Source organism: Dromiciops gliroides, chromosome 6, assembly GCF_019393635.1.
Source record: "Dromiciops gliroides isolate mDroGli1 chromosome 6, mDroGli1.pri, whole genome shotgun sequence".
Taxonomy (NCBI): Eukaryota; Metazoa; Chordata; class Mammalia; order Microbiotheria; family Microbiotheriidae; genus Dromiciops; species Dromiciops gliroides.
In genome coordinates, this window is record NC_057866.1 from 106830079 (window position 1) to 106849789 (window position 19711).

Genomic DNA, 19711 nt, shown 5'->3' on the forward strand with positions numbered 1-19711 from the left:
TTAAAGTCATCATCCATATGGTGTAGATTTCCTGGCTTAATGCATAGAAGTAAATTATAAATCTGGTATGTAGTAATTGTTTCTCCAAAGCATTTTCCTATTTCCTGTTATTATTTCCAGTTTCTAATCTTCTCCAGGCTCCACTTTTCACCCTCCCTATTTTTTTCCACCATGCCACCATAGCCTTTAAACCACTCTGATCCTAGCCTTCTTACACTGCAGGTAGGCTCTGACCCTGCAGCCCTTTCCTCCAATTGGTTCTTTCTTGCCAATGCTTCCATTCTAGCAAAGCGCCCAGGTCAGCCATGTCTTCATTCCTCTTTGGGCTCTACTTATCCCTGCCCCACTCCAACCCTTCACCTCCCTTTTATGCATTACCTTCCCCCATTAGATTATAAAATTCTTACGGTCAAAGACTGTTTTTCTGCTAATGTTTATATCCCTGGCACTTAGCACAATGCTTGGGTCAGAGTAAGTGCTTAACAAATGCTTTTTGACTCTACTATCATAGATTTTCAGAAACTAGGATCTCATAAAAAGATCCTTCTTCCAAATGAAATAGATCAGGTGAAGAACTTCCTAAAAGCTGTGAAGCTTAATCCGTTGTAACTTGTTAATCATCTGGGATGATTTATTTTACTGAGAAACATGTTGACGTTAAAAATAAATTCAGGTCTATAGATATTTATACTTACCTTAATTTCCTCTATGTCTGCATTCTGGAGCTTTTCTCTGAAATGTTTGTCTGTTTCCAACACATCAATCACTTGCCTGAGATACTCATCATAATATAGTCCAGTATCCTTCAAATCAACAAACAATATTGGTTCTTTCAAAACTTTTCCCTTCAAGTATAAAAGTTCTAAAATAACAATTTAAATCTCTTCTCTATAAAGAGTTTCATCATACTTTTAAAAGCTATTAAAGTTATATTACAGCCACCAAATTATAAAGAAGAATGGAATGTGGTATCTCATTATAACCACTCAATTTCAGGAAACTCCAGACCATTACATATTTTTTTGGGTGGGGCAATGAGGGTTAAGTGACTTGCCCAGGGTCACACAGCTAGTACGTGTCAAGTGTCTGAGGCTGGATTTGAACTCAGGTCCTCCTGAATCCAGGGTCAGTGCTCTATCCACTGTGCCACCTAGCTGCCCCTAGACTATGACATATTACATAGACATAGTCATTATAGGATTATAGATATAGAGCTAGTACCTCGATGGTCATCTAGTCTAACCCCCCTCATTTTAAAGTAGAGGAAACTGAGGCTCAGGAAGTTTAAATGACTTGCCCAAAGTCACAAAGGTAATAAGGAGAACAATAATTAGAACCCAAGTCCTCTTAACATCAAAGCTAATACCCTTTTTCCATTGCACATAAATAGTTGTCCATGCTGCTTATCCATACTATGCTAGAAGAATAAAAAAATTTAGACATAAGCTCACGAGCCAATAAAACATAACATTTCAAGTACTCTTATCCCTCTTCACATCAAGGCAGAGAAACCCAAATGTTATCTGTGATTAGCAAGGTAAGAAATCTGACATTCATCTCTTTAGAATAGCTTCCACTAGACAGTATGTCTAAGTCTTGTTTCCTTTCCTTAAACAGTGCAAGTATGCCAACTTTTAAGATTATTTTTTTTAATCTTCTCCTAAGTTTGGGACCTGTTTATATCTTGAATAGACTGGCAGCTGAGGTTTAGGAACAGGTACAATTCCTGAATCACAGAACTTTCATCAGCCTCCTGCTTAGGCAGCTACAAAAGAAGTTAACACAGCTGTTAACAGTATAATGAGCAACAGAGGGAGATGATTTTCTCCCATCAGCAAGCTGCTAAAGCAGCAGGCTCAGGAAGGCCCTTTGGCTAGAGTAACTAAATACATCAGAAGATGAAGGCCAAGCTACAAAGAAAAGAAAGAAAGTAAAGGTCAGCTTGTTGTTGCCCTATGTACCCAATGAACTTAATCTCCCTGTTATATAGAGAAAACAATGAAGATGTCACCAATGAGGCATACCTGCTGCCCTCTCCCCATCCACTCTCACTATTTCCTGGAACAAGTGCAACACTACCTGTTCTCAATAAACCCAAAATAATAATATTAAACCTTTATCAAGCATTCTGGGCATTCTTATATTCAGGGGCCAGAAAGAAGAGAGAAGGGTTTTCAGGGTTTGCTCAGGGACAATCACTAAATTCAAAACATGATATTTAATAAATTGAGGATATTAGTAATGAATGCAATGGCTTCAATTTTTTCAGGATTAACTATGTTTGAATTGTAACAGAATTCATTTCACTTACTGGAGTTTCTATTTTTTCTCCTTCCACATTAGGAGTATCTTTTACTTTTGTCTTGTCTATGTCTATAGGCACAGCTTCTAAACCAGTTAGGAGACATGTAACTAAAAGAAAATAACACTGCAGTTGTATGGTTCTCCACCACATCTGAAATGAAAGAATAAATTACAATAATATTCCAATGTGTCTTATAATATTTCAATATATGTATTTTAAGATCAATGCATATATTGTAAGATCTTTAAATTGCATTATTAATATCTATAATTGAAGAACTTATATGACTTTTTTAATTGGCATAGAGGATTTCAAATTTTATTAGTTATTTGTTTTTACATCAACTTTATTTCCAGATTTATCCTTCTTCCCACTTCTACCTTGAGCCATCCTCTGTAAAAAAGGAAAAAAGTTCAGCAAAACTAACCAACATATCAAAAAAGTCCAACATTTTATGCAATATTTGACATCCATAGGACCTTACCCACTACAAAGAGTTTTTCTCTTCTCTAGGGCCAAATTCAGTCATTATAATTACAAAATATTCAGCTTTTTAAAAATTATTCTTCACATGTACACTGTGATAGTTAATGTGTGTATTGTTTTCCTATTTCTCTTTATTTTAGTCTGCATCAATTCATGCCTTTACATGTTTTTTTAATTCATTTTCATCATTTCTTATTCCATTGCATTCATATACCACAATTTCCTTGTCTATTTCCCAATAAATGAGCATCTACTTTTTTTCCAGTTCTTTGCTACAGTAAAAAGTGCTGCTAGCAATAGTTTGGGGCATATGGGATCTCTCTTTGATCTCCTTGGGCTAAATATAGGCAAAGAAAATTTAAATGTGGTAAATCAATACTTATTTAAAGTAATGCTTTAAGTAGATAACAGACTAAAATCATGGGAGTGAAGGTTTCCAAATAAAGATACCTAAAGTTAAAAAAACAAACAAATAAACAAACCCTGTCAGAAGTTTACTTAGTCTTCCCCTGCCTAACACGTGTAATTGGTTCCTGGCCTTGAGGCTGGGGGTGTGGGGGAGGAATCACCTCATAAGGCAAATTCTCATAAGTTAAACATGTAATTACCATTACTTTCAAAGGGTCAAATTTTTATGTTTCTGAGCCCCTAAATTAACACCCATTTTTGGCAACAACAAAGTACATCCCATTGAAATGGCAAGTGACTTTATAATAGTTACTATTAGTTATCATAACAGTCTAACAAGGCTGGGCAAAATGCATATTGATTTTCTAAAGAAACAAGCCAAACTGTGAAGATGATCACATTTTCAATTCAAGGTATTCAGCTGCTCTAGCTGAATACCCTCATAAATGTGAAAAAATGCCACATAAGCTAAAGTAGGAATTTTAAAAGAAACTCTGTAAAGTTGAATTCTCACAACCAAAATGTGCACTTACTGTGACTATAGTCATATCTTTTGGGGGCATGACTACATCACAAGACTTCATGCTACTCTCCACATGTAAAAGGGTCCAAGATTCCAATCCTATGCAGTCATTCCTGTGGTAACCATTTTTATACAGGTATGGTAGTGTAGAGTAGTAGAGTCAAACTCAAATAGAAATATGTCTGCCACATATTAACTTAGAAAACCACAAATTAACATCGTCTATGGTGTACTGTATTTTTATTTATTTTGTTAAGCATTTCCCAATTACATTTTAATCTGGTTCACTCCAGAGTTTTGCAGGGAGTCTGATACCTCTGTGTAACACCAAATCTCCAAATCTTCTACCTGCTACTGTCTCATAACCTTACTAATTCAACTTATTGTATTCAACAGCAATCAAAGGATATATTCTGAAACTACAAAATAAATTTCCACATATACAGAAACTCTCATTAATTAGCTCCAAGACCCAAATCTGGTTTATAGAAATCCTTTTCCCATAAACTTTCCTTCATCTCATTCTCAAACCCCAGTTTCATTAGTTTAGAAAAACATCAATGTTACTGGTTAGGTAACTTGTTAACAGTAACAAATGATGCCCCTCCCACACATACCCCCACTTCCCCCACACACACATACCCCACCCCAACATGAAACATAAAAGATAAATGCTTCTACAATGTGTCAGCCATGAAAAGATCACAACCATGATACCTCTCACTGCTGACTTGCCCTTAACACTGGAACCATAGTCCAACAATTCAGTTCTCACAGGATTCACAAAGCTGACAGTTGGCTATTGTAGTTTCTCACAAATTCTTCTTCTAGGACAGTTAATTTCTACAAGTGACAGAAAAGGAGTTCTCCCAGTCCTCTCTCACAGTTTCTTTTACAAGATGGAAGATAACTATCACCAAGATTCTATCAAAAACAAGAAATGAAGAAAAGAAAAATGATTTTATAAGTGAAAAACTAGCCAAGGGGGCAGCTAGGTGGCACAGTGGATAGAGCACTGACCCTGGATTCAGGAGGACCTGAGTTCAAATCCAGTCTCAGACACTTGACACTTACTATGTGACCCCGGAAAAGTCATTTAACCCCAATTGCCAGAGAGAAAGAAAGAAAGAAAGAAAAGCTAGCCAAGAAGGTGGTGTTTGAAGGTGAGATTTGGGTTTCTGAATCATAGCTTACCATAAAAGATTTTAAACTAGGGGCAGCTAGGTGGCCCTGGATTCAGGAGGACCTGAGTTCAAATCTGACCTCAGACACTTAACACTTACTAGCTGTGTGACCCTGGGCAAGTCACTTAACCCCAATTGCCTCACTTAAAAAAAAAAGGGGGAAGGAGGGGGAGGCAGGTGAAGAGAAAACTACATATGTATAATGCCCAAGTTAGCTTTGACAGAGAGTAGCCTCAGAGATGAAAGAAAAACATCTGGGATACTCACAAATTCATAAAAGACAAAATCCAAGAAAGGAGTCAGTATTAAAATCCATAGATTCAAGTGTTTATCCAGAAACTCTAGGAGTATCGACAACAAAAAAGAGTAACTAGAGGTTCTAACACAAGGGGTTAAATTTGATCACATGAGTTTCACTAAGAGCTGGTAGAATAAAACCTAAGATTAGACTATGGATATGGATAGGTATACCTTATTCAAAAGAAAATGAATAGGTAAAAAGGGGGCTAGAAGCATTATATATTAAAAAGGTATACTCATGTGAAGAAATCCAGGAACAAGAGGGGGGAACTAAGACAGAAAGAGCATTTGCATGAACATCAAAGGAGAAAAAAACAAAAGTGATTTTAATAGATTTTAAAGATTAACAAACCATCTATACACAGAAGAGGAAATATTATGAAGAGATTGTGAAACAGATTACAAGTCTGGCACAGAAGTCTGATTTAGTAGTGATGAGAAACTTCAATTATACAGCCTCTATGCAGACATCTGTAGCTAGCTCTTTCTACCCAAAAAAGCAAAGCAGTTAATAGCTACTTGATTTTCTTTAGTTATGATTCTATCCTTCAAAAGGTGAAGGAACCAACAAGAGGAGATTCTGCTGTGGATCTGATTCTCACTAACAGGAGAACTGGTTGCTAAGATGGAAAAAATGAGAACCTTGGAGCAAAATGACATGCACCCTAGATTTTGGGAGAGCAGATTTCAAAGAGTTCGTAGGAAAGCTAGGTAGGATCTCTACAGTAAAAGACTTCAGAGGAATTCAACTCAGAAAGGATGAAAATGCTCAAGAATGAAACCTGAAGACACAAAGGGAAATAATTCTAATGAGAAGGAAAAATAGAATTTGTTCAAAGAGACAAAGTAGATACTAAGGAAATTTGACAACCAACTTCGATAAGATTTTAAAAAAGAAACATAAAGAAGATACAAGCAAGGTTAGACAACAACAACAACAACAAAATTGAATCCTGTCAGTCTTGTAAAAAAAATAGCATCAAGAATGCCAAAACTCAGAATGAGCTAGAGGGAGAAGCTAAAGACAACAAAAAGGGTTGACTTGGGGTTTCTTCTTTTTCTTTTTTAGCTATATTGGGAGACAAAAAAGGAATCTTAAGAGAGGAATGGGACCTTTGCTCAGGGTGGAAAGAATTCTAAATTTAAAAAAACAACAACAACAACCCTGGCTGACAGGCAGTTAATACCTGAGATAAGCTAGGAGAATGTAAGGTTATACCTAACTACCCAAGATGAATTTGAGAGACCTAGCCTAGATGAACAAACATATTCATCATGTCCTAAAAGAACTAGCAGATGTAATTATGAGCCACTGTCAGTATTGTCTGAAAGATCATGGAAAACTGGAAAGATCCCACAAAGTTGGAAGAGGGCAAATGTTTTTCAGATTTTCCAAAAAAAGAGAAAAAAGTCTGTAAAATATAAACCAGTAAAATTCAATTCCTAGGGAAAGTTTAAAACAGATCATTAAAGATATGGCTTAGAACATCTAGAAATGAAATGGTGATTAAAAAGAACCATCATGGCTTCATCAAAAACAGATCACAGATTGGCCTCATTTTTCTTTTTCTTTAACAAAAACACTAAACTAGTAAAAGAGGAGAATGTTATGGATATAGCTTTACCTAGATTTTAGCAAAGTTTTTGATAAAGCATCTTACATTATGCTTGTAGAGAAGGTAGAAAAATACAGATCAAGTCAGGGATCTTACCCTTTTTTACATCATGGAAGCAGTCTTCAGCAGTCTGGTGAAGCTTAAGGATCTTTCTCAGAAAAATGTTTTTAAATGCATAAAATAAAATGCATGAGATTAAATTGAGTGAATCAATTAAATAAAGATGTCATTTTTCCCTGTCTAGATCACAGATCCCATGAAATCCATCCATGGACCCCTAAAAGGTGTTTTAAATTCCTGGATTAGATAATATTCAATCAAATGGAATCAGAAATAGTTGAATGACCAGATTCAAAGAGTAGTCCACCAGTGAATGGCAAAAAGGCTCCAGAAGAATACCTAAAATATCTGTGCTTGGCCCTAAGCTGTTTCCCCACTTTTATCAATGGCTTTGATGAAAACATACATGTATGCTCATGTAAATTAGTAGATAGTCCCCAAATAAGAAGGATATAGAATCAGGCTCCAAAGGGATCGTGAGTAGCTAAAGCATTGGGCTAAATCGGATAAGATGAAATACAACAGGATTAAATATAAGTCTTGCACTAGGGGGTCAAAACTCAACTCTGAAAGTATAAAATGATGAAGGTATTATTAAGACAGTAGTTCTGAAAAATACATGGGAGTTTTAATGAACTTCAAATTCAAAATGAGTAATAGGGGGCAGCTAGGTGGCGCAGTGGATAGAGCACTGGCCCTGGAGTCAGGAGTACCTGAGTTCAAATGCAGCCTCAGACACTTGACACTTACTAGCCGTGTGACCCTGGGCAAGTCACTTAACCCCAATTGCCACACTAAAAAAAAAAAAAGTGTCAAGTGTCTGAGGCCGGATTTGAATTGTGGTCTTTCTGAATCCAGGGCCAGTGCTTTATCCACTGTGCCCCCTAGCTGCCCCGATGTTAACATTATTGATGATGCCCTTAATATTCAGAATCTAAGGAGAGGAAAAAACCTGTCCTTGTGTTGATCAGTAGAAAGTGGAAACCAGCAGAAATCTAGCTTCTGATTACCTGACAGGTATGAGGGAACACAAACAGAAAAGATCCTAGCTCAATTTTAGAAATGAAGGTGGGCAAACAGGAAAATTAGGTTCAATATGTAACAACTAGCTTTGTGGCCAATTGTACTGTAATGTAATCCTTGTATCAAGCAGATCTATAAAGGAAAGTGCTGCACAAAACCTTTAAGTGCTATATAAATGGTTATAACCATTACAGAGGCTTTAGGATCTAGGATCAATTCCATTGGCAGTAGCTACTTAAGAGATTACCTTTTCCCCCAAGCTTAAATAGCATTTAATCAACACAGAGTATGTTTATCAGTGTGCTACAATGTCTTTATATCATAACCTATTTGTATCACTTAAACAACATGATTAGTAAATATATAAGGTCATCAATATTTACATATCCTGTCCTTGAGATAACAAAAATATACTGTTTAAAACCTGCCAAAAATTAGTGTACAGTTTCTATCTCACTTCCCAATGGCTTAAATTCCCATCACAGAATTGCAGAGCTGGAAAGGATCTTAGATGAGAAAACTGAGGCCAAGAGAGTTTAAGTGACTTGCCCAAGTCAGAAAGCTAAGTTGGCAGAGGTGAGACTACCACCTTTATCCCCCTGGTTCTACTCCTATGCTCTTTCCACTACACCGGTCTATTTCTAAAGAAATCATTTAACAAAAGGGTCAGTGAACTTGTTTGGTTTGTTTGTTTTGTCTAAGAATCAGATGCTTAGAAGAATTTGTAACGATTGGAATGACGCCACCTGCTGGATACTTACTGTAGAAGAGTTCTGCCCATGAAGCGAAGGTCTTTGAGGGCAAGACCAGGAGTCTTTTCTTTGGCGGGAGGAAGTGACGCAGACTAGTGGGAGGAGGAAGGAAGAGACTGGCGCTGACTCTGGGGCTCTTTCCTGAGGACGCTGGCGGAGAAGGGAGCTAGAAATGTGCTCTCCCTTTAATAGATAGGAATCTAGGCCTTTCTCTCTCTCTTTACCAAATTCTTATTCTCCTTAATAAATGCTTAAAAGTCTAACTCTTGCTAAAGCTTATAATTTATTGGCGACCACTCATTGGATATTTTAGACAGACTAGCTAGAATTTTAACCCTTAACAAATTTTTCAACTTAAAGATAAGAAAATCAAAAATAGAAAAATGGTGATATATTGCCACAGGTTATTGGTTTCCATCCTAAGGTCAAAACCCAAATTAGGAACTTAGAGGGTCCAGGAAGGAAGGAAAAATTCAAAGTGAACAAATAAAATTCCCTGAATTACAAAAAAAGGTGTCCCACTCACCTCCTAGTATCTGTGAACAATCAAAGGACCATGCCAACAATAACTGATGAGAATACTTAGCACACCTGGACAAGGTGTTGGCAAGTGAAAGACTTAGTGACCAACAATCCTCCTTTCTACCTGTTCAGTCTGTCTCTTCTCTTTAACTCCCCTTCCAAGCCCAAGATGGAACAGGTGCTACAGAAACTAACAGGCTAGTCTTCACTGCTGCCCACATAAATTATCCATGTCCAGTCCTCTGGAATTCTTTTCAAGTTATTAAAGTCTTCTTCGGAGAAGACTCAATGAGAATCTGATAGCTATCTTCAACTAATGAAGGAATAGAATGTGTAGAAAGGATTAGACTTGTTCTGCTTGACGACTTAGAGCAGAACCAGAAGCAATGAAAGGAAGTTACAAAGAAGCAAATTTATACTTGATATAAGGAAAACCTTCCTAATGATTAGAGCAGTCCTAAAGTGGAATAGGTTAGGTTCAAGAGGTGATGGGTTCCTCCTTCAGGGAAATCTTTAAAGGAAACTGTTTCCTTTTTAAAAGGGTACATTTTTGCAAACAGCCAATGTGTGAATCTGTTTTGACTATGCTAACTTGTTAGAAGGGGGGGGTTGCTTTTCATGAGGGGGAAGTGAATTGAGGGCTAGGAAGAGGCAGTGGCAGAGATGTTGAAAAAATAGGAACATAAATAAGAACATCACTGAAATATTTTTTAAAAGACACAGAAAAGAACAGAAGGTTCAGAGAGAGATGCACAAGCAGGATAACTTCAAAACTAACTTACTGAGTTAGATATATTTTTAAAAGGAAATAAACTGGACATTGGCAATTTGCAGTTTCATACACGATCCTCTTTTTCTGTTCATTGTATATTCTTTTTTTTTTTAGTGAGGCAATTGGGGTTAAATGACTTGCCCAGGGTCACACAGCTAGTAAGTGTTAAGTGTCTGAGGCCGGATTCGAACTCAGGTACTCCTGACTCCAGGGCCAGTGCTCTATCCACTGCACCACCTGGCTGCCCCTCATAGTATATTCTAAATATTGGCATTTGTTAGTTCAAAATTAACAAAACATTAAAAAATATTTTTAAGTATTTCAAAAACTCTTTCAGGCCATAGCTAGCAAATTTTCCCCATGTCTTCACTATGTCATTCTAAGCACATTAATACACACTAAACTCTTGCAGTTCTGAACACTTGAATTATCCAATATAAGGACTATCTACAGCAAATTTTAAATATCAATCTTAATTTCTCTGCTATTCATTCTCCCATTACCAAATGATGTGCACTAAATTGATTTTAGTATTAGCCTAGGTAAAACAATTAGGAAAGTAAACCTAGAGGGATGACTACAGCTATAGAGATGCACTGCATTGAATTGTCCAAGCCATCATTTGAACACTTAAGCAAGAGCTGACTATATACTGAAAGGAACCTTAAATGTAAAATTTCATTTCAACAGGAATTACTGTGTATCCTTGTGTACATAGGCCTATGTTGGCACTGTAAGGAACACAAAAGAAGCCTTAAGATTCAGTCCCTGTCCCCATAGTGTTTGCCATGTTTTAGTAAGACATCACACACAATGGAAAGAATTAAATGCCAAATGGGTGAAAGACAATAAATATTACTCACAGAAAACCAGACCAGTGAGAGATCACCTTGGACTGGAAGGGTCAAGCATAAAATTTTGGAGAAGCTGAGACTAGATCTGAGTTTTTTAAAAGCTGAGAAAACTTGGATAGTGAAAGGAGGGGTGCCCTTTCCAGGTAAGGAAAACAACTGGAGCAAAGGCAAAGAGGCAAAAATAAACACCAAGTGAATGCCTTGATTTGATCAGAGGGTTTTTGATGAAATTAGGGAGGGAATAACCAAGCAAAGAGCCAGATTTCCAAAGACTTTAAAACCTGGATGAGTTGAAAGTGTGTTAACACTAACATTAGAGCTAAAAGTTTAGTAAAAGAAAGGCAAGATGAGCAGACAGAGAAAGGTGAGGACCATAGAAAGTTTCTTCAGTAACAAGGAAGACCAAGGGGCACCCTCAGAAGAAGATGTCAGCATCAGGGCTCCTATATCTAAAGCTTCCAAGAGGGATACGAATTGGTCTCAGGCCATAGAGGTGCTCAAAAAGGACTTTGAAGATAAAGTTAGAGAGGTAGAGGAAAAAATGGAAAGAGAAATGAGGGTGATGCAGGAAAGACATGAGAAAAAAGTCAACAGCTTGAAAAGTCAAATGGAAAAGGAGGTACAAAGGCTCTCTGATGAAAATAATTGCCTAAGAATTAGGACTGAACAAATGGAAGCCAGTGACTTTATGAGAAACCAAGACACAATAGAGCAAATCCAAATGAATAGAAAAATAGAGGGCAATGTGAAATATCTTCTGGGAAAAACTGCTGACCTGGGAAATAGGTCCAGGAGAAATCATTTGAAAATTATTGGTCTACCTGAAAACCATGATCAAGGAAAGATCTTAGACATCATCTTCCAAGATATTCTCAGGGAAAATTGCCCTGAAATTCTAGAAGAAGAAGCTAAAATAGAAATTGAAAGAATCCATCAATCACCTCCAGAAAGAGATCCCAAAAGGAAAACTCCTAGGAATATTATAGCCAAATTCCAGAGCTCTGAGGTCAAGGAGAGAATATTGCAAGCTGCCAAAAAGAAAGAATTCAAGTACTGTGGAGCCCCAGTCAGGATAGCACAAGATCTAGCAGCTTCTACATTAAAGGACCAGAGGGCATGGAATATGATATTCTAAAGGGCAAAGGAAATGGGATTACAACCAAGAATCACCTACCCAGCAAAACTCAGCACTATCTTTCAGTGGAAAAAATGGGACTTTAATGAAAAAGACTTTCAGATATTTGTGATGAAAAGACCTGAACTGAATGGCAAATTTGACTTTCAAATACAAGACCCTAGAGAACCATAAAAAAAAAAACAACCCACTAATATTAGAGAAAATGATAAATATATCAAAGAAATATTTTAAAGTCAAGGTGCTAACTCTGTTTCCTTGGCTTGGTATCATTTTTGTCCCTTCTGTATTTCAATGTTCACTTAGAAATGTTCCTCTTGGAATCCCTAGCTCACTAGAATCAGCTCCTGTCATGTACTACAAGAAGCCTTTCCTGATTCTCCCAATTGTTAGTGCTTTCTCCCTCTACTGTCTATATATTTTGTATTTACTTATCTGCAGACATATCTTTCTCCCCTCCCCAAAGATAAGCTCCATGAGGCCAGATGAGAGGTAGTGTGAGGGAAAGAGAAAAAAGGAGAGAAATAGGGGGAGAGAGGGAGGGAAGGACAGAAATGGAAGAGGGAAGAGAGAAGAAAGGAAGGAGAGCGAAGGGAGAGGCAGAGGTAAAGGAAGAGAAAGAAAGAGGGAGAGGGGGGAGAAGGAGAGGAGAGAAAAGGGGAGGGAGAGAAGGGGAGAGGAAAAGAGAGAGAAAGAGAGAGAAACACACCCTTGTGCCAGAGAGGCAGTGTGATATAAAGGACAGAAGACCTAGATTGGGAATAGGATGACCTAGGTTCAAGATCCCTCTCAGACACACTCTGGCTACTGGATTCAGACACTAAGTGAACCTCTCTGTGCCCAATAGCTGCTGATCTGCATTGAGAAGAGATTCCTTACAAAGGCCAGAACAACAACAAAAATCCCAATACCTAGTAGAGTCCCTTAGCAAGCACTTAATAAATAAAAAAGATGTGCTTGTTTACATAGTCATAAAACAAGATGAGTTTAACACCCTCAATATGAAACCTTTGGATAAATTCAAGTTAGATGAGTTTCTGGAATGATACATGGAGAAAAGGGAATCACATTTATATAGTGCCTACTATGTGCCAGGGCTTTTACAAATATAATCTCATTTGATTCTTTAAATAACCTTCGGAGGTAAGAGCCATTATTCTCATTTTACTGTTAAAGGGACTGAAGCAAAGGTTAAGTGCCTTGCCCAGAACCATACAGCTAGTAAGTACCTGAGACTAGATTTAAATTCTGGTTTTGCTGCCTCATTACATCTAGGCATTGATGCAGTTAAAATACTCCATCAGGGAAAGATTTTAAAAATCAAATAAATTTCAAAGCAGAGTCAAATGGATGGAATCTCTAACTATGTGATCCAAACCCAAATCATAATACTTATTAAGCTATCTTGATCGTTAAAATCTTGGATGAGGGGAAGTTTACAATCCCCCTCCAAAGAAAAACATTGTTCAAACAATGTTTCCTAATTAACCTCTCCTTTGTTACAAGCAGGAACTGTGGCTTGCTTCTTGCTTAAGCCGCTTCATCAACCAAAGTCTTGCAATATGGTAAAGCGAAATAGTCCACACTTGTGTAGGGCGACATTAGCTAACTTCAGGAGTTGGGTCGAAACTTCCAAAATATCCTGCCACATTCGATTCTAAAGCGTCTGCCCGCCGGAAAACGAAATGCGTACAACGGTTTAAATGAACATTTAGTATTTCTTAAGGCTACGCTGCCAGACCTAAGCCACGGTCTTCAATATGTACCCAAGGAACAGGTGCAGCACCGAAAGGCAACTTTCCTATCAGACACACTCGGGATTCGACATTTACCTGAGTCATCATTATGCAGATTTTTCTTCAGAGAGATGTTCCCAAATTAGTATGAACACCTCCCTCTCCTTAGTTTTAGAGTGATTTAAATAATAGGGAAACAATAAGGACACCATGTGGGCCCTGCTTTGCTCTGGCTGGGGAGGGAAGGCTCGCCTTTGGTTTGCAGCATTCTAAGAGCTGGGGGCCCTGAATGCCCCACCCTACCCCCACCCCAGATCCACGAATGGAGCCGGGGAAGGAGGAGCAAGGAGCCTTCGAGGGGTACTCCTCTCCCTCCCTCTGGCCTCCCCGCGTCCTGCCTGGGGGGCCAGGGTCAGAGAGCCCCCCTTACCACTCCACGCATGAGAATGAGTGAAAAGGGGACAGGATGAAGGACGGGTTAGGAGGGGGCGCCCAGGAGTGGAACCACCCACCCCCTGCAGGCCGCCGGCCTCACCTTGCCCGCAGGCTCCTCCTGGACACCAGCTCTCGTCGGCGCGGTCACGTCCGGTCCCCCGGACCAGGGTGACTGCTCCTAGCTCGCGCTCGCGCCCGCTCCCCTGATGCGGCGGCACCGGCCCCTCTCTCTTGCCGTCCAGCCGCCGCCGCCGCGAGCGTGCCCTCCTCCGCTGCCATGGCGATAGTCACCGCCCCCCGCTGGCGTCGATTGGTCCTTCCCGGCCGGCTCCGGTTCGCGGAGGGCACTGATTGGGCGGAGCGGGGACGAGGCCGACGGGGCGAAAGAGCGAGAGGAAAAGAGTGTAGGCCGGCCCACGGACGGATAGGAGGGAGAGCTTCCTAAGAGGTACGTGGCGCTCTGCGAGGCAGGCGGGGCCTGGCGGGGAGGACGCGCCCCTCTCTCCTCCCTTGTCGGGATTTCGCCCGCGGCACCTTTCAGAGCCAAGGTTCCACCCTCTTCGTCCCCACTCTACTAGCCTTGCTCCCCCTCATTGGGTGGGCGGGAGTGCGTAGAGTGAGGGATGCCTGCATTTCCCTGGGTGGCTCTTGTCTTCGGCAGAGCCAAAACTAAGCCAGAGCTTTCGGGGCTTTGGCCCCGGTTCTGACGGAGGTGCTTCCGCCGTTTCCTCCCCCAGACTGCCCCCCACCCCCACCCCGGGTCTTCTGACAGCCAAACCTAGGCTTCTGGCGCATGCCTCTGTCCCCCTCCCCCGGGCTATCTGGAGTTGGAGGGCGGGAGAGAGATGAAAAGGAGCTCAGCATGCTGCTCCTTCCTCCCTCCCCACCAGGCTGCCCCCCTCCTGGGTCCCCTAACAGCTGGCCAAAGCCAGCCTTCAGACGTGAGCTACTTCTTTCTCCCTCCCAAACTGGAGTGGGGAGAGGAGATGAGGAAGAACTCAAAAAGGTGTTACTCCTCCCTCCCCCACCAGCCTACCCCCCCCCCACCACCACCACGGTCCCCTGACAGCCGTATTCTCAGCCAAAGCCAGATCTGATGTAAGCCACTGCCCCCCAATGGGGGTGTATAATGAGGAGCTCAGTATGCTGCTTTCCTCGAAATAGTAAATTTAGTTCTAACCCTCCTTGGTCCCTATTTTCAGCCTTTCTGGAAACCTCTATTGTTTCATCTTAGATTGTATCATCTTATATTTCTTCTTTTCAGATTCCTCCCATCAAACAGTGCTCACTGAAACCTAGCTTTCTCCCAAAGACAACATATTTTTGGCACCCTCTCCAAGATTAGTCACTCCTTCCATCACAGGGCCAAAAAGGGTTTTTAGCATACTCTGCTCCACACTACCACTTTCAGAACTTTCCTCTAGAATCTACTTTCCTTCTTTTAAAATTTACTCCAATCTGTTGAGTAAATCCTTTTCATCTTTGTTGTTGTAGTCATTTGTGGACCTGCAAGTGAGTCTCTTCTCCTCTGTCATTTCAGTACCTGACTGATCATCTTCTCCAACCCTAGCCTTCCCCCTTTGTAGGGCCTTGATCTTCCAATTCTTCAACTTTGATAATCTCTATATCCAGTCTTCTTCAACCATGAACAGTTGAGGTCACCCCCTCTACATCTTGTCCTCATTATCCCAGGTGATAGAATTCTTATTTATTATTCTGCTCTGGCAGTATTCAAGGTAGAAGACAAAGCCTCAGTTTTGCAGCTTGAATATTAGGTGGGCAAGATCACAGAACTCTCTGCTGACTGCTTAGTCCACAGGTCTCCAGTGACTTCCTTCCTCTCTGTCAACCATCTTCTATAAGCCCAACTTTACTCACAGGTATGTTCCTCTCAGAAATTATAATGAAAACAATTATAGTGGTAATAATATCTTATTTTTTATAGTATCTCAGAGTTTTCAAAGCACTTTAATGTGGATTATCTCATCTCAATGCCACAAAAATCTCATAGAGCAAGGCAACAAGCCTTAGAATACCTTAGAATACTTCCCTTCCTCATCTCAGCCTGTTGAATTCCCTGGCTTCTTTTAAGTCCCAACAAAAATGTCATCTATGGGGAAGCCTTTCTCAACCTTTCTTAATTCTAGTGACTTCCTTCTATTCATTATTTCCTATTTATCCTGTATATAGTTTGTTTGTACATTATTTATTCACTTGTTTCTCCTGTCAGATTATGAGTTTCTTGAGGGCAGGGACTGACCTTTTAGTATCCCTAGCACTTAACACAGCACCTGGCACATTGTTGTTCAGTTTTTCAGTCATGTCCAACTCTTCATGACCCAGTGGACCATAACACGCCAATGCTGTCCATAGGATTTTCTCGGCAAAGATACTGGAATGGTTTGCCATTCCTTTCTCCAGTAAGTTAAAGCAAACAGAGGTTAAGTGACTTGCCCAGGGTCACACAGCAAGTAAGTGTTTGAGGCTACATTTGAAGTCAGCTCTTCCTGGCTCCAAGTCCAGCACTCTACCCACTGAGCCACCTTGATGCCTCCTAGCACATAGCGGGCAGCTAATGTTTATCGTTTAGGAACAATTCATTTATGCACTTGCTATGAGCCAGGCACTGTACTAAGCATGGAGCTACAAATATAAGGGAAAAAAGAAAGACGTGGAGATCATGTTCTTCCCTCAAGGAACAAAACACCAAATAGGGGCAATGGGAGGAAGGGGGTAGAGTGGAAAGGTCCTTGAGCTGGGACTTGATATTCATGGCTGAAAAGTCAAAAGCACAGCCTGGAGGGAATGAAAGTTGGCAGGCCTGGTCCCCTCTCCAAAACGAGGAGGCCCCAGGAATAACTCACCAATGAGAAGGGAAGGCAAGTATTATTTGGCAAATTAAAAAAAAAAAATCTTCAAGATTTTTGTCAGAGCTCTCAAGACTTTGTTGGTCTCTATTTTTGCTTTATATATTTCATAATTACCATGTTGCTTCTGTATTCACATTCTACGTAAAGTTGCTGGGCTTACTGACTTTTGTATCCAGGGAAACCTGTGCTCTGAGCATAATAAAACTGCAGTACTATCTCTGTGTTGTTGGTTTAGTGATTGACAGCAATGGACCCTTGGATAATTTTTGCATCATCTTTCTGAATTACATTCACCTAAATTAGGCCTTTCAACCTCTTGACCTGACCAGTCACCTTTCCCAGGAATCTGGAAAGGGCTTTAGAAAAAAATATGTATTTCTTAACATTTTCTGTTTTGTTGTAAATTAGACGTATAATAGGTTTTCACAAGTGGAAAACAGAGACTAGTTTGAGCAATTCCTGAAGAAGTTGTTCTTCTATCACTTGACGAGACCTTTTATATGTGAGGATAAGCTAAATGAGTTAGCAGGCATTTATTAAACACCTGCTATCTCCCAGACACTGTACAAAAGACAATCCCTACTCCCAAAGAGCTCATAAACTAATGGGGGAGACAATAAGCAAACAGCTATGTACAAACAAGCTATATATAGATAAATAGGAAATAATTGACAAAGAGAAGGCATTAGAATTACGAGAGATGGGGGGGAAGCTGTGTGACCCTGGGCAAGTCAATTATCCCCAATTGCCTCCAAAAAAAAAAAAAAGAGAGAGATTAGGGGAGCAGCTAGGTGGTGCAGAGGATAGAGCACCTGCTCTGGAGTCAGGAGGACCTGAGTTCAAATCCAGCTTCAGACACTTGACACGTACTAGCTATGTGACCCTGGGCAAGTCATTTAACCCCAACTGCCTCACAAAAAAAAAGATTAGGAAAGGCTTCCTGGAAGCCAGGGAAACATGTAGACTAAGGTAAGAGGTAGATCATTCCAGATAGTCGTAAAACTTGTTGTTGCCTTATCTTATGGGATTGAGGTTGAGTAATCCACATTAAAATGTCCTACTCACTAGTCAATTTGGGGAAATTGGAATACTCCTTGCTCCCCATGGCCACTTCCAAACTATCTCTTTACCACCATTACTCAGCAAACTGCTCCTTTAAATTCATTCAATCCAAATTTATTACTGATTAAGGATTCTGGTGGCTGTTATTTACCAACCCTAAAAATATCATCCTGCCTTCCTCAATAAGTTCAATATCTGGCTTAGAGTCTCTCCACACCTCAACTTTTGCCCTTGTACTAGTAGACTTCAACATATATATTGATAGACTATCAAATTTACTAACTTCCCAGCTCCACAATCTTCTCAGATCTCATGACCTATTCCTCCATTCCACCTCAGTTACACAAAGAAATGGTTATACCCTTGATCATCACCTACAAGTGTTCCATTTCCATGTTCATAAATTACAGAATTACTTTACTGGATCATAATCTTTTATCATTATACCTTTCTCTCTGATTTATCATCCCTCACCCTGTTCTTTACCATGACCTTCAATGCCTTCCATCCTCAGTTCTTTCACAGGTCATCACCTCTTTAGTGGCTATATTCTCTTCTTTTACCTATCCCAGCTGCTTGGTGAATTACTTCAATTCTATATTTAACTTCCTTTTCCCTTATCTATTACCAATCATGCCTTGCCAAACCCTAACTTTGTATTACTCCCACCATCTGTTGCCTCTGCTTCTTTTCACATGCTGCTGAATGAAACTGGAGAAAATCAAGAAACCATGCTGCCTAGATCTACTACAAATTATATCATCTCATCTGGGCCCTCATTTCAGCAAGGTAATCCTTTTATGCTTCCCTAATTAATCCATTGGCCTGCTTACTACAAGCAACAGTTCCAAACATTCATCTTTCCTCATGCCTCTCATAGCAACCCCCTCCCCTCACTGTTTCAACTGAGGACTTTGCTTCAGACTTCACCAAAAAAATTGAGGCCATTAAATGAGAATTCTCCTCTCCTCTCCTTCATCTCATATCACTCAGATGCCATTCTCCACTCTCTCCTCCTTCATCCCTATCTCACATTAAGAAAATGGCCTTTCTTATTGTCAGGCAAACCCTTCAATATGCACTCTCTCTGATTCCTTCCTATCTTCTCCAGCAGATTGCCTCCTTTATCATCCCCACTCTTACTCCTCTTCATTTCTTCATTTTTACTCTTACTTCATTTTTTATACTGGTAATTTGTTTTTTTTATTTCTTTTTTTCAATCAAATTAGCCAATGGTTTATCTATCTTATTGCTTTTTTCATAAAACCAGCACCTGGTTTTAATTATTCATTCACTTTCTTTAACTTTTAATTTTATTCATCATTTCTATTTTGGTGTCTAATTAGGGATTTTTAATTTGTTTTTTTCCCTAGTTTTTGTAGTTGTATGTCCAATTTGTTGATCTTCTCTTTCTCTCTTTTATTGATATAACCATTTAAAGATCGAAATTTTCCCCTAAGTATTGCTTTGGCTGCATCCCACAAATTTTGGTTATTATCTAATTGTTGTCATTATCTTTAGTGAAATTATTTATTGTTTCTATGATTTGTTCTTTGACCCACTCATTCTTTAGGATTCGATTATTTAGTTTTCAATTAGTTTTTAATCTGTTTCTATGAATTTTTATTTCATTTAGGTCCTAAAGGGGTACACATCTGTTTTACTTGA

The 19711-nt window shown here is 39.6% G+C and overlaps 1 protein-coding gene across 1 annotated transcript in view; it reads right to left on the reverse strand.

The window, feature by feature from the left end:
* Positions 1 to 14369, reverse strand: part of NUCB2 (nucleobindin 2) — a 37404-nt gene extending 23035 nt beyond the window's left edge. The window contains exons 1-3 of the mRNA XM_043971622.1: positions 14212 to 14369; positions 2312 to 2455; positions 696 to 803 (exon numbers count right to left, since the gene is read on the reverse strand). Coding sequence (XP_043827557.1) covers positions 696 to 803; positions 2312 to 2455 — 252 coding nt within the window. The 5' untranslated portion in view covers positions 14212 to 14369. The remainder of the gene's footprint in view (positions 1 to 695; positions 804 to 2311; positions 2456 to 14211) is intronic.
* Between the last annotated feature and the right edge of the window lie 5342 nt (positions 14370 to 19711).